This window comes from Toxoplasma gondii, chromosome XII (assembly GCF_000006565.2).
Source record: "Toxoplasma gondii ME49 chromosome XII, whole genome shotgun sequence".
Classification (NCBI taxonomy): domain Eukaryota; phylum Apicomplexa; class Conoidasida; order Eucoccidiorida; family Sarcocystidae; genus Toxoplasma; species Toxoplasma gondii.
Genome location: NC_031480.1, coordinates 6,610,352 through 6,622,573, shown reverse-complemented (window position 1 = coordinate 6,622,573; position 12,222 = coordinate 6,610,352). Strand labels below are relative to the sequence as shown.

The following is a 12,222-nucleotide window of genomic DNA, read 5'->3' as shown; positions in this document are numbered from 1 at the left end:
CGCTTCTCCGACAGTTCCGATCTCGCGCCTGGGTCAAACGCTCTCTCATTCTTGAGTAGCACTCTCTCTCTCGCGCGTTCTCGTAACGCTGTTCCATCCACCCATGTTTCTTCTCGCACTGTCTCTCCTGTTGCTTTCTTCCGGATTTAAAATCTGCACGACCTTCGTCTTCTTCCTCGCGAGGCCCCCCTCGTTTGCTTGCGTTTCTCTACACCTTTTCTGAAACAGTCGTGCACCGCGAAGTCGGTGACTGGTCCTTTCGAGGGCGCCTCCTTTCCTCACTTTTTCTTCAAAAGGAAACACCGCCACGGACGGCCCGGTGCCGCGGCGCTGCCCAGCGAACGCGCGGGAGCCTCCAACCTCCCAGAAGAGGAGAGAGCAGAACCTGAAGACGAAGACGAAGCAGATGGAAGAGGAGAAGAAGAAGGCGAAGAAGAAGAAGGCGAAGAAGAAGAAGGCGAAGAAGAAGGAAGAGAAAACGTGGAAGTCTGTAACTCGCGGTGTTTGAGTGCTGTATGGTGGCCGTCTCGATGGAGGGAGGCTGTTGGTCTAGCAAAGTCTGACGAGGATCGGGAGGCCTGCGCGACGCGTCTTGCCAGGTCTTGAGCGCTGCGGAAGAAGGCTTTGCTACTTGTTTTCCTTCCGCCTTCTTCGTTTTCGTCTGTGCTTCTCGCACTTTCGTCTTGGTCTCTTTGAGCTTCGACTTCGTCATCGTCTTCCACTTCCACCGCTGTCGGTTCCTCCATCTCGTCTTCGCCCTTCGACACGCTGTCTGGCTCTGCGGTCGTCTCTTGCGTTTTCTCTGTTTCTCTGTCGTGAGCCGTTTCCGGCGCTTCTTCTTCGTCGATGACAATCACATCTGCTTCCCCATCTCTCCTCTCTGTCGCCTTTCTTGCCACCCTTGGAGTCTGCCTTGTCTCCTTTTCTCTCGAGTCCTTGCTCTGCTCTCTGACGTCGACTCGTTCGTCCTTCTCTTCGGCTGTCGGTTGCTCGTAGTTCTCTTTCTCCGCTATCGCGTTCCCTGTCTCTTCCCCTTCTTCGCCAGTCTCTTCTTCAGCTTCCTCGAGAGCTGTCACAACCTCTCGGATTTCTGCATGCGACGAACAGGCGATCTCAGAGCGTCTCTTTCCCTCCGGCTCCTTCCCCGGCGTTGGCGCGTCCCTGCAGGGGTCCATCGGCCCTGCTGTCGGCTCGTCAAGATCACTTCCCAAACTGATGACTTCGTCGTCTTCTGGCTCGAACGCGTACATCTCCAGCGTCTGTCGATTGGAGTTCCGGGATTCTTCTTTCCTCTGCAGTTCTTCTTCTGCCTCTGCTTCTTGTGCGTCTCTCTGAGATGCTTCTTCCCTCTGCGTATCCTCTGCGTTCCGACGTTCGTATTGTTCTTCTCTCTTCGGCGCGCATGTCGATGGAAGGAGTTTCTCTTCGTCTTGCTCGGCTTTTGTTTCTTCTCTCCGCTTCTCTTCTGCTGCTCTCGGGTCGCCTCCTCGACGCTCACTAGCCTCTTCTATAACCTCTCTTCTTGCAGGGCCTTCTGTCGGCGAAGGCGTTCGACTTCGTTCTTCGCTCTCGCGCTCGCCTGCATGTTTCTTCAGCTCTTCCCCCTCTGAACTTGCGTCCAGCGTCTCCCCTCTGCTCAGGTCTCCACATCGCGAAGGCCGTCTCCCTTCGCCAAGCGCTCCAGCAGGCAGCGCCTTCGCGAGTTCAGAGGGGGAAGAGGAGGACTCGTCGGAGACAGGACGCACTCCCTCATTCGAGACGGAAACCGAGTGAGAAGCAGCTGAAGGTGCCGCGAGACGCCCGAACGAAGGGGACGTACACCTGAACGAAGAGGAACGGTTCTGTTGCTGTTTTTTTCTTGCTTCCAGGAGTCGCCCCCACTGTCCTGTTCTCTCCGAAACGCTGCTCAAATCCAGAAGGTCACTGATGTCTGTGTCGATTTTGATATCTTCTTCGCTCGCGTCATGTTCTCCCTTCATCTTCATCTCTCTGTTGCGCTCACTCTCTGTGTCGGTCCCGTTCTGGTGTGCCTTCGTCTCTCCTGTCCAGTCTTCTTCTTTTTTTTGGCCCTCCGCTGTGAGCTTGCCTTTCGTTAGGGATTCCTCTTCGTTGCCGCCAGTCTCTCCTTCCTCCTGTAATCTTCCTTTCGCGACTCGGTGTCCGAGTTGGCTGTTCCTCTCCTCACGTTTTCGTCGCTCTGCATGCGCGTCCCTGTCGGTCTCCGTCTCTTCTTCTCTCGAGCCTCGGGCGTCGGTCGAGGTTCCTGCGCTGCGGCACCGACATGGGTCTTTCTCAGACTTGGGATGGACGCCCGAGGCCGCCGAGAGCGGGTGGAAGTGGAAGAGTTTCGCCTCGGAAACAAAGCGCGAAACTCGGAGACTCTGGCCGCTCTTCTCCGTCTTCGAGCAAGTGACGAGGAGCATGCTCTTTGCCCTCGTCAGCGCGACGTAGCAGAGACGCCGTTCCTCCTCGAGCTCCTGCTCCTCGAGCTTCTTCTTCTCGGTCCACATCGCCCACACTCGCTCTTCTTGCGTGCGACGCTTCTGCCAGGCCTCCGCGGTCAGCGAGGCAGAGACAGCGGAGACAGAGGAGACAGCGGAGGCAGCGGCGGACGACGAAGAAGACAGAGGAGGAACCAAGACGAACGAAGAAGAAGACGAAGCGGACGAAGACGCGCTACAGCAAGAGGAGAAAGAAGACGGCACACCGCAGGAAGAGGAAGAAGATGAACCAAAGGAAGAAGACGAAGATGGAGTAGTAAAGGAGGAAGATGGAGTCGTAAAGGAGGAAGATGGAGTAAAGGACGAAGTGAACGAGGTTGCTCGGTTGGTAGGCAAAACCGAGGAGGAACGAGAGGGAGAGAACGGCGGGGACGAGGAGGGCGGAACCGAAGAGGAGAACGAGGAAACAGATGTCAATGGGATCCGCGCTGGAAGGCTCACAAACGATCCCGAGGTGTCTTCGTTGGACAGTGGAAGATGTCTGTGAATAGGCAACGCAGCAGAAAAGACAAATCCAAGCGATCCTGTAGTTAATCCAGAGAGACGGCTATCTCGTTTCTCCTTCGTGTTCCGTCTGCATGCGTCATGGCTGTTTACACAAACTGTCACGGCAAAGAGCGAGACGAGAAAACAGAGGAGAAACATTTGGAGGGTCGGAACGGAGAAAAACGCTTCGTCAAGCGTTTTGTTCTCGGTCCCCTCTCCGCTTGTTTTCGTCGCGCCTTTTCCGCATTTCAGTAACCACGACCAAATCATGTCTAACGCGCTCTCTGTGTGCTGGCGTTTCTCTGCATCTTCATATCCTTTTCGCTCCTGTCTCGCCTTCCACAACCTCCCCTTCTGTTGCATTCCACCTTGCTGCCCTTCTTCTCTCGCTTCGGTCTCGTCCTGCGTGGAACTGCAGAGCCGCGTATTGCGTTCGCGAGCTTCTGAGTCGCCGTCGCAGTCACCTCTGAGATCGTTTCGTTTGCTCTCCACCCGTGGACCTTCCTCCCTCTCTATCTCTGGTGAGGCCCATGCATCCCCGAACTGAACAAAGCGCCGAGTGTACGTTTAAAAACGCAATCCCCTTGAAGGTCCACCCGTGCGACGAACTTCACTCTTCGCTTGCGGATACGCGCGCGCAGATTCAAACGCGTTTTCCTGCGCCCGACGCCTGCGCGCTCACCCCTCGTTGGCTTTCGCGAGGATGACGACCGGCCATTCGAGGCCTTTGGCTTGATGAATGGTGGAGAGGAAAATCGAGTTTCTTCGCTGAAGCGTCTCTGCTTCTCCGCATCTGTCGTTCGTCAAATCTTTCAGAAAACGCGAGAGACAATCCCACCCTGTCGGCTGCAACGCATTCGGCGTGTATCCCTCAGCAAGCCTCAGGAGCGTCCAGGCGTCTTCCAGTTTATTTTCAGAAGAACACACAGATGTCGAAGACGTCGGATCCGTCTTCGATTCTCTGTCTCTCTTTTCTGTCTGTCGCTTCTCCTCGATGGGGGTCCTTTTTTCTCGATCGGGGCCGTCGTTCTTCTTCCTCAACTTCTTCGCCTGCATCTCTCGCTCTGTCCCCTCTCCGGAAGCTCTTACGGCGCTGTCGCCTCTCTTCTCGCCTGCTCCACACTCTCCCCATGTTTCCTCTTCCGCTTGCCGGCAGACCTCATCCCCATCGTCTCGTCCAGCGCCAGCCGCCTTCTTCCTTCCCTTCTTCTTCTCCGCCCTCTCCTTCCTCCTCTCCAGGGTCTTCTGATCGGCCGTCTCCGTCGTTTGTTTCTCTGTCTCCGTCTTCGGGAGCGTCTCTGTGCCTTCTGTCTCCCCGGAGACACCTGCGAGGAAGGCCTCGAGGCCAAAGGCTTTGAGGACGAAGAGGACGAGGTCGGAGGCTCCCGCAGTACGACTCCTCGCCAAGCTTCTCAGCGCCTGGAGCTGCTCGAGGAAACGCCGCAGTCGCGGCAGCGCAGAGGCAGGGCATTTTGTCTGCTTCAGTAAAGACCCAGACAGCAATCGAGTTTCCTTCTTCTCCCTCGACAGCCGTTCGGTCGCATGGTCTTCAACAGGCAAGTCCACCGAAGAAGGCGATGAACCAGAGACCGAGGAGACCGAAGGTGAAGGTGTAGAAAACGACGGATTTGCCGATGAAGAAGATGAAGATCGAGAAGACGTGCCTGCTTCTCCTTCCTGCTGTGTGTTTGTTTCGTCGTTGCGTTTTCGCTCTCCTTCGCCGTTCTCTGCTGTTTCTTCGAGTTCAGCGATGATGGAGGCCGCCTCGTAGAGGGAGAAAACGCGCGACCCACGATGGGCGTCACACTGCCGTTCGTGTTTCCGGAGACGGTCGATTCCCTCGAGAGGGCCTTCTCTCCACTTCGCATCCCAGCACACCAGACTCTTCGTTACCGCCTCTTTTCTTCTTCCGCCTCCCTCTCCTTCTTCGCCTTCCTCCCCGTCCTGCCTTGCTCCCTCCTGGGCTCGCGCCTCTCGCCCTCGCTTTCTCCTGCGTCCTCCCTTCCCCTCTCCTTCTCTCTCAACTCCTTCCCTCTCTCCTTCTTCGACTTCTTCTGCCGCGTCCGTCTCTTCGTTTCCTGCTTCGCTACGAGGCTTGCCGGCTTCGGCGGGAGACGCAGCGTCCCCCTCGAGCGTCTGCAGACATCGGCACAGCGCCCTGACGACGGCGAGACCGAGGCCGCGTCTGGGTCGGTTGAGCACCCGCAGGAAAGACGCGTCGTGGTGAGGATCGAGAGCGAGTCGCAAGTAGCCACAGACGAGAAGTACGCCTTGTTTCCGCAGCATCTGAGTCCCGCGACGCTTTAGAGCGGTGCTGTGCAGCGGCAGTGCCTCTGGAAACGCAGACGACGCCCAGAGAGGACACAACAGCGAGGGATCTGGCGGTCGGTCTGGTCGATACCACAGAGACGGCGGAGATGTCACTGGAGACAAACACAGAGTCGAAGACAAAGACGCAAGAGGAGAACGAGGAGCCGCGAGAGACGACGGAGAAGAAGCCGAAGAAGACGCTCTTTGGTTTTCCACTTCATCTTCCCCGAGTGAAGGGGAGAGAGAGAGGATGGGCAACGGTCCCGCGTCGGGCAAAGGCGACGAACGAAATGCGGAGTGAAGAACCTGGGGATCTTGCAGCAGCTCTTCCAACTCCTTCAGGCCTCTGTTCGTGCGGGAGAGAATCACAAAGTCTCCCCAACACAACTTTCGCGTCTGCTTGAGCGCGACGATGAACCGAAGAATGTAGGCAGCCTCCGCCTTCGGAGAAGACAGCACCGCACACATTGCAGGTGGAAACAGCGACAGAAGACCTGCCGACGGCGACGGAGACGACGCGAGAGAAGAACAAGAAGAAGAAGACGAAGACGGTGTTGATGATGCGGCAGCAGAAGAACATCCAGGAGCAGACGGAGGACAGGAGGAAGCAGCGGCAGAACTGTTTGTGAGGGCGTTAGCTTGATGGGAAGGAGTGTAGTGAATGGCGGCTGAAGCAGAGCCCAAAGGGGGAGAGGGCATCTGATGTGGAGGCAGAACGGCTTGAAACAGGAAAGAAGAGAGAAAAGACGAAAAGGGCCGAGCGGCGGGGTAGAGGCGTTTGAGTCTCCGGTGGCGATTGTGGTTGATCAGCGCCAAACTCGCAGAGACGATGGGGGCAACGGAGCGATAGTTGCAGGAGAGGTGAAATTCCAAACGATCGGGGAAAGCGCGATCGAAAATCAAAAAATTCTAAGAAGCGACACAGAAAAGCAAGAACGCGGAATCCGTTTCGACGCGCAACTCCTACAGCAATTCCGACTGCATGCAACAGCACGCGCGGGTCCACCTCCAAGTTTCACGGAACTCGGAACACCCGATCTTCTTCCTGTATAGAGATCCATATATATATATATATATATACATATACATATATAGATATATACATATATATACATATATTATGCACACACACCAGGACGCAGAGGGATCTGCGGATACGCACAGGTACGCATATCTATGTCAATTGAACGAGAGATGCTGAGAGGGAGAGTGACAGACGACTAAACGAACATTTGTGGAGATACGCAGAGGCACAGATGGAGAGGCAGAAAAATACACTCTCAGGAACGCAAGCACACAGACATGCGTAAACCGAGGTAGGAAGAAGTGACGGCGTCATGGACTCCTCCTCGGATTCTTCTCTGACTGACGGTTCCTCCGCTCGGTCAAAGTGGACATTCAGACATCAGTGAAAATCTAGAGCTGATAGCGCGTCCCGATCCGCTCTTTCACACACAAACACAAATAAAAATCACCAAATACATATAAATATATATATATATGCATATGTATTTGTTTATAGGTGTATTTCCAACCGACAGCCGTCGTCTGTGAGACGCTTACTTTGGCGTCGATGCCTCGGAATCCGTAAATGGATTGGTCGTCATCTCCAACCACTGTGACCCCGCCTCGCCTTTGTCTCGTTGCTTCTTGCCTCCCTGGATTTCCGGCGCAGAAGCCCGCGCGTCCTTCTCCACGTTCTCTCTCCATAGTCTCATGCATCCATGCTCGTTCTCTCGCTTGTTCTCTCTCTTGTTCTTGGCGGCCGAGAGCCAGGGCCTTGACAACTTTGAACTGGGGGAGACTGGTGTCTTGGAACTCGTCGACGACGACGATGGGGTACGCTGTTGCCAGGTCTCTCCGGATGTTTGGTTGACTCTCTAGCAGTGCGAGAGTGAGGAGAATGAGGTCTGAGCAGTCGAGGAGGGGAGGCGTCTGCTGTCGCAGTAGCGCCGCGTACTGCCGTGTCAGCGCGTACAGCTGGGCGTTCTCTGTTTTGAGGGTGTCGAGGAACGCTTCGGAGAACTTGCACTTTCGTACGAGCCTCAGGAACATGTCCACTTCTTTCCACGTCGTTCGCGATTTCGTCGACCCCACACGACTCCCCATATGAGGCGCCACCGGCCCCCGCGAAGGCTGCCGACCGCCGCAGGCCTCGCCGGGCTCTCGCCTGGTTGTTCTGCCCGCCGCCGGAAGTCCCGAGTGCTGCGAGTGGAAGCCCCCGCTTTCTTCCTCCTCTTCGTCTGTCAGAAAGTCAAGCAAGTCATCTGGGTCACTGTCGAGAGCCGCCTCGTCTAGACAGATATCTGCCTCTCCTGTCTCTCCCGTCTTTCCTGTCGCTCGTGACTCTGCTGTCTCCGGGCCGCCGCCCCGGGAGCGGGCGGCTCTCTCTCTCTGTCTCTCCGCCAGCTCTCTCTGCATGCGGAGCAAGTGCAAGCGCCGAACCTGCTGAAAGGCGGCCTCCAAATTCCCCACCCCACACGCGCGCTGCGGCCTCCCTGGCTCCTCGCGCGCGCTCTTCAGCATCGCCCCGCGGGCCTCCTCGCGGGCCTTGAAGGCCTCGAGGACCTCGCGGGCCAACTGGCCCTGGCGAGTCGCGGTGGCGACGAGGAAGGAGGGAGGGACCCCCACGGCGCGCCCGTGGCGCCGGAGGACGAGGAGACCGAATTTGTGAAACGTTCCGACAAGGACGCGACCGGCGAGGTCGTGAAAGAGGGGCAAGCCGGGCGCCGCAGCTGCGGACGTTGGAGCTTGCTCTCCCAAAGACGCAGAGAGCGACGCGAAAGAGGCGGAAGCAGAAGGCGCGACTGCCGAAGAAGAGTAACAGGTGACCGACGGGTGGACAGGCGCGGAGTCGCACCTCGGGTGAGGGCCTGCCGCAGACGCTGGAGCGAAGGGATGCGTCCAGTTCGTCTGCCGCTGCCAGTCGAGCTTCGCGAGCGGGGCGTTGAAGATCGTGGCGTCGCCGCCGTTTGTTCTCGCGGAGGCTGTGGAGCTTGTGGCTGCGTTCGTTCGCGGAGAGACAGCTGAGGGGAGGGCGCCGTTCTCTCGCGACCCCGACAGAAGCCGCATCTCCGCGAGAGTGGAAGAGAAACCGTCCACCACGCGCGTCCGGAGCTCCTCGGCTCCTCGCCGCGTGAAGGTGAGAGCCAAGATTGGACCTTCGCCTTCAAGAAGGAGGCGAAGAATTCGAGCGGTTATCGCCGTCGTTTTCCCTAGAAAAGACGAGCAAAGCAAGACGCGCAAACGGGAAGCAAAGAGAGTCAAGAAAGCGCCAGGCGGACAGGCGAGCGACGCTCTGTGTCTCCGGGGAGCGAGCACCCAAGCGTTGTCATCAACGTCCCCCCCATCCTGAACGGAAGGCCCGAGCTGTTCGAGGTCGCGCTTTGTGTCTGAAGTCCTTTACAGGAAACAGAACGCAGTGGAGACGCCGCGGAGAGTGTCGAAGAGCATTTTCTGTGCGCAGAGCTGCGGAACTCCGAGAGACTCAGCGAACGCGTTGTTCACCGGATCCAGCTTCCATCGTGGCAGTGTCGTCAAGACAGCGAGTCTTATAGAGTAGAGGCAACGGATGACACCGCTCAGGATCCGAAAAACCTCAGAAGAAGAAAGAAGGCGACAGCCGACAGAAGCAACGGCTCCGTCAGCCGCCAAACACAAACCGGTGTGTGGAAAGTGAGAAGGAGTGGCGGGGAGAGCAGAGCGAAAAGAACGAAGAGAGGGAAGACGTGGAACGGAAGTCGAGGGACAACGACAAGTCCAGAGAGATAACAGAAGAACTCAAGCGACAGGACGAAGCCGCAGACACAAACAACAAGGGGAGAAAAGCAAAACGAAGGAAACAACGTTTCAAAAAAGAAGACAAAGCAGCGACGTTCACCCTACCTGATCCAGGCCCAGCAATGACGCAGAGATTTGCATGCGCAGGGGCAAGGACGACTCTTCGTTGTTCCTCCGAGAGTTGTCCGAAAATCTTGCTGTGAGGCGGGAGCAACTTCTCCGCTTCACAGATTCTGACGGCTTTCTCTGCATCTCCCTCTTCTTTCGCTTCTTCTTTCAAACAGACTTCCTCCTCAGTCTCCTCCCGTCGCGTCCCCTTCGCCTTCTCGGGAAGCACAGCACGAAACGCGAGGCCCTCAGCTTCTCTCTCTCGCTCCTCGCCGTCGCTTCTCATTCTCTTTCCTCCTTCCTTCTTCGCCTCATGCGCTCGCACAACGGGTGTACGCCTCCGCCGCGCTCTCTCGTCTACGTAGAGGCCGTTCTGATTCCTGTCCTTATCTTCACATTGCTGTCCATTCCCTCCACGAGTGGTTTCCATCGCGTCAGTGTCACTCTGAAATATGGCTGAACTCTCCGAAGACGCCCCCCCAGCAGAGCCAGGCAGTGACGGGAGAGACGCGGAAGAGATGACAGAAGGCTTGAGGAATGCAGAGGGTCTCCTGGGAGGACGCAGAGAAGAAACCAAAACGTACGACGAAGCAGAAGAAGCAGCTGAAGGCAAAACAGGTGACGATGGTGCAGGAGTCGAAGCGCGCGAAGGCGAAGGCGACGAAGAGGGGGATGAGCAACGAACAACAACGGGGCGAGAGAAATCAGATGTGTGTCGACTGGGAGAGACGCCGGGATCGCGGGTCGTGGCGGAAGCGAAGGACGACGGTGCACTCGAAGGCAAGGTCGCAGACCGACTCGAGGGAGGCTGAGTCTTTCCACCGCCGAGCGAAGACGCATTGAAGGGTATAGAGCGCCGCAGCAGCTCGCGAGAAGCCGAGGGAAGCGAATCGCCGGCAGGCAGGCCAAAGGCGGCCGGCGGCTTCTCCGTACCGTCAGAAGACTCCGAATGTAAACGGGGAGCAGAGGGGCTGAGAGGGACCGCACTCGAAAGCCCGCGACTCCTTCCGGGAGACGTCCATGGAAGAGACGAAGGAAGCGAAGAATGCAAAGAGTGTGAAGAATGCAAAGATTGTGAAGAAAGCGAAGACTGCGAAGGGTCTGAAGCGAGCCTAGTCGACGACGCAGCCGAAGACGCCAAGGAGGCAGACAAGGAGGAGAAAGACGAGGCAGGCGGTCGCGAAGAAGCACAGGCAGGTGTCGGAGAGGATTGGACGCATGCAGACGGAACGAAAGAAGACTGAAACGAGGAAACAGCAGCAGAGGAGAGAGAGCGAACCATCGCTACGCTTCTTCTGCGCTCCTCCTCAGAGGAGACTGGATGAGACGCGAGAGACGCAGAGGCGCCGCACGCTGGAACAGTGGAGTTCGCGGGAACGCGTAGGCCAGTGGCACCGACGAGAGAGACGGCAGGACCGGAAGTCGCGGAGGGACGTGAAGCAGTGGAAAGAGGCGACGAAGACGAAGGAGAAGACGAGGAAGACGAAGCACAAGAATAAGAGGATAAAGAAGATGATGATGATGACGAAGCACAAGAATAAGAGGATAAAGAAGAAGATGATGACGGAGATATGGACGAGGGTGAGGCACCAAGTGGCCGAGAATGGAAGGGAGCAGACGCAGGATGGAAACCAGACGAAACGGGGGGTCGGGGCTGTCGGGGCCTGTTCTGAGGCGACCCGCTAGTCCTAGCTGGACTCGGATTCGTTTTCATCTCTGTCCTTGACAACGCTCGGCTCTCCTCCTCCTTCCTCCCCTTCAACTCTGTCTCCCTCGTACCCGAGCGCACCGCATTCCTCTCCGCATTCGAAGAAGCACAAGAGCCGAGTCCTTCTCTTCCTTCTTCTCGGTCGGCTTCATGGTGAGGTGTCCAGACACCCGAGGTCCACAGCGGACGCGACCTGTGAGGAGCGGGGCGTTGCTGGGTCACAGAGTGTGAGACGGCGCCCGGTGGAGAGAGAGACGACTTGTTTTCCGACGTCTTTCTTCCTGGAATTCCCTTGGAAGCAAACACAGCAGCACTGCCTTCTCGCAAGAGGGTCGTCGAAGCGAGCCCTGTGGGAAGCGGCGCAGGAAGCCTTTCGAGCGACGGCGTCTGCGATGTCCGCGGACATTCTTGGTTGGCTGAGCCGGCGTCGCGCGCGTCAGACGACTTCTGGCCTTCTCGCGGCAGAAGTCGCATCTGCTCCACCGAAACCGAGGAGGCGTTCGCGGAGACACCGGGAGTTCGGGAGTTCTGGTCCCCAGCCTCACTCATGAGCGTCGCGTCCACGTGAGCTCGATCGGTTCTCTGTGCTCTGCTTCTCTGGAAACTCACCCACGGCTTCGCGGGCTCCAGTCGCAGCTGCGAGCTCGCCAGGCTCCTGGGAGAGGACCTGTCCAGGAGGCAGGCCTGAGAATTTCTCGCTTGCTCATGACGCTGAGTCTCTGGAAGAGACAGAGAAGATGCAGAAGACGCAAAACGTTTCGTCACCGATCCGGCGTGAGGCGGGATGCCAGCGTCGAGGCTCCGGACTGTCCATACACCCGAGAGGGCCCCCGCAGGTCGGATGTCGCGCGCGAGAAGCGGCGACTGAGGCTGAGATGAGGCGTGGAGGGAGGAAGAGCCGGGAGGACGAGGCGAATCTCGACTGCGGCTTCCCCGTTCGGGTACTCTACTGAGAGACGTATTCTCCATCTTCCACCCTCTGCGTCCTCAGTTCCAAAAGCAGAAAGGAGGGAAAGGAAGGGGAATGCGTCTCACACGAGATGCATCCTCTTTCGCTCCTCGACGCGTTTTTCATCAAAAAGAAATCTGCGTTGTACAAAGCGCTAGAGGCGCGCATCTCCGGTGTACGGACACCAGCTCCTTCGGTGGCTGTCGTGTGTCTTCATGCCGGGTCCGAGACGGTTTCGGCATCGAGCCTGGAGGACTGCGAGAGGGGAAAAGCGAACGACTGTCCTTCACAATCTAATTGCTAGCGACGGACTCGCAGGTCTTGTTCAAAACTGCATTTCCTCCACGAAAATCATTTTGGAGTAGGGGCTATGTGCAGTG

At 57.3% G+C, this 12,222-nt stretch overlaps 1 protein-coding gene across 1 annotated transcript; it reads right to left on the bottom strand.

The window, feature by feature from the left end:
- Window positions 1-278: 278 nt before the first annotated feature.
- Window positions 279-11,862, bottom strand: TGME49_277550 (UvrD/REP helicase domain-containing protein; the record flags this gene model as incomplete). The annotated part of the gene is made up of 4 exons (XM_018781771.1): window positions 279-2,982; window positions 3,670-6,206; window positions 6,861-8,512; window positions 9,183-11,862. 4 exons carry the CDS (start codon window positions 11,860-11,862, stop codon window positions 279-281), a joined length of 9,573 nt encoding a protein of 3,190 aa, XP_018635165.1.
- Between the last annotated feature and the right edge of the window lie 360 nt (window positions 11,863-12,222).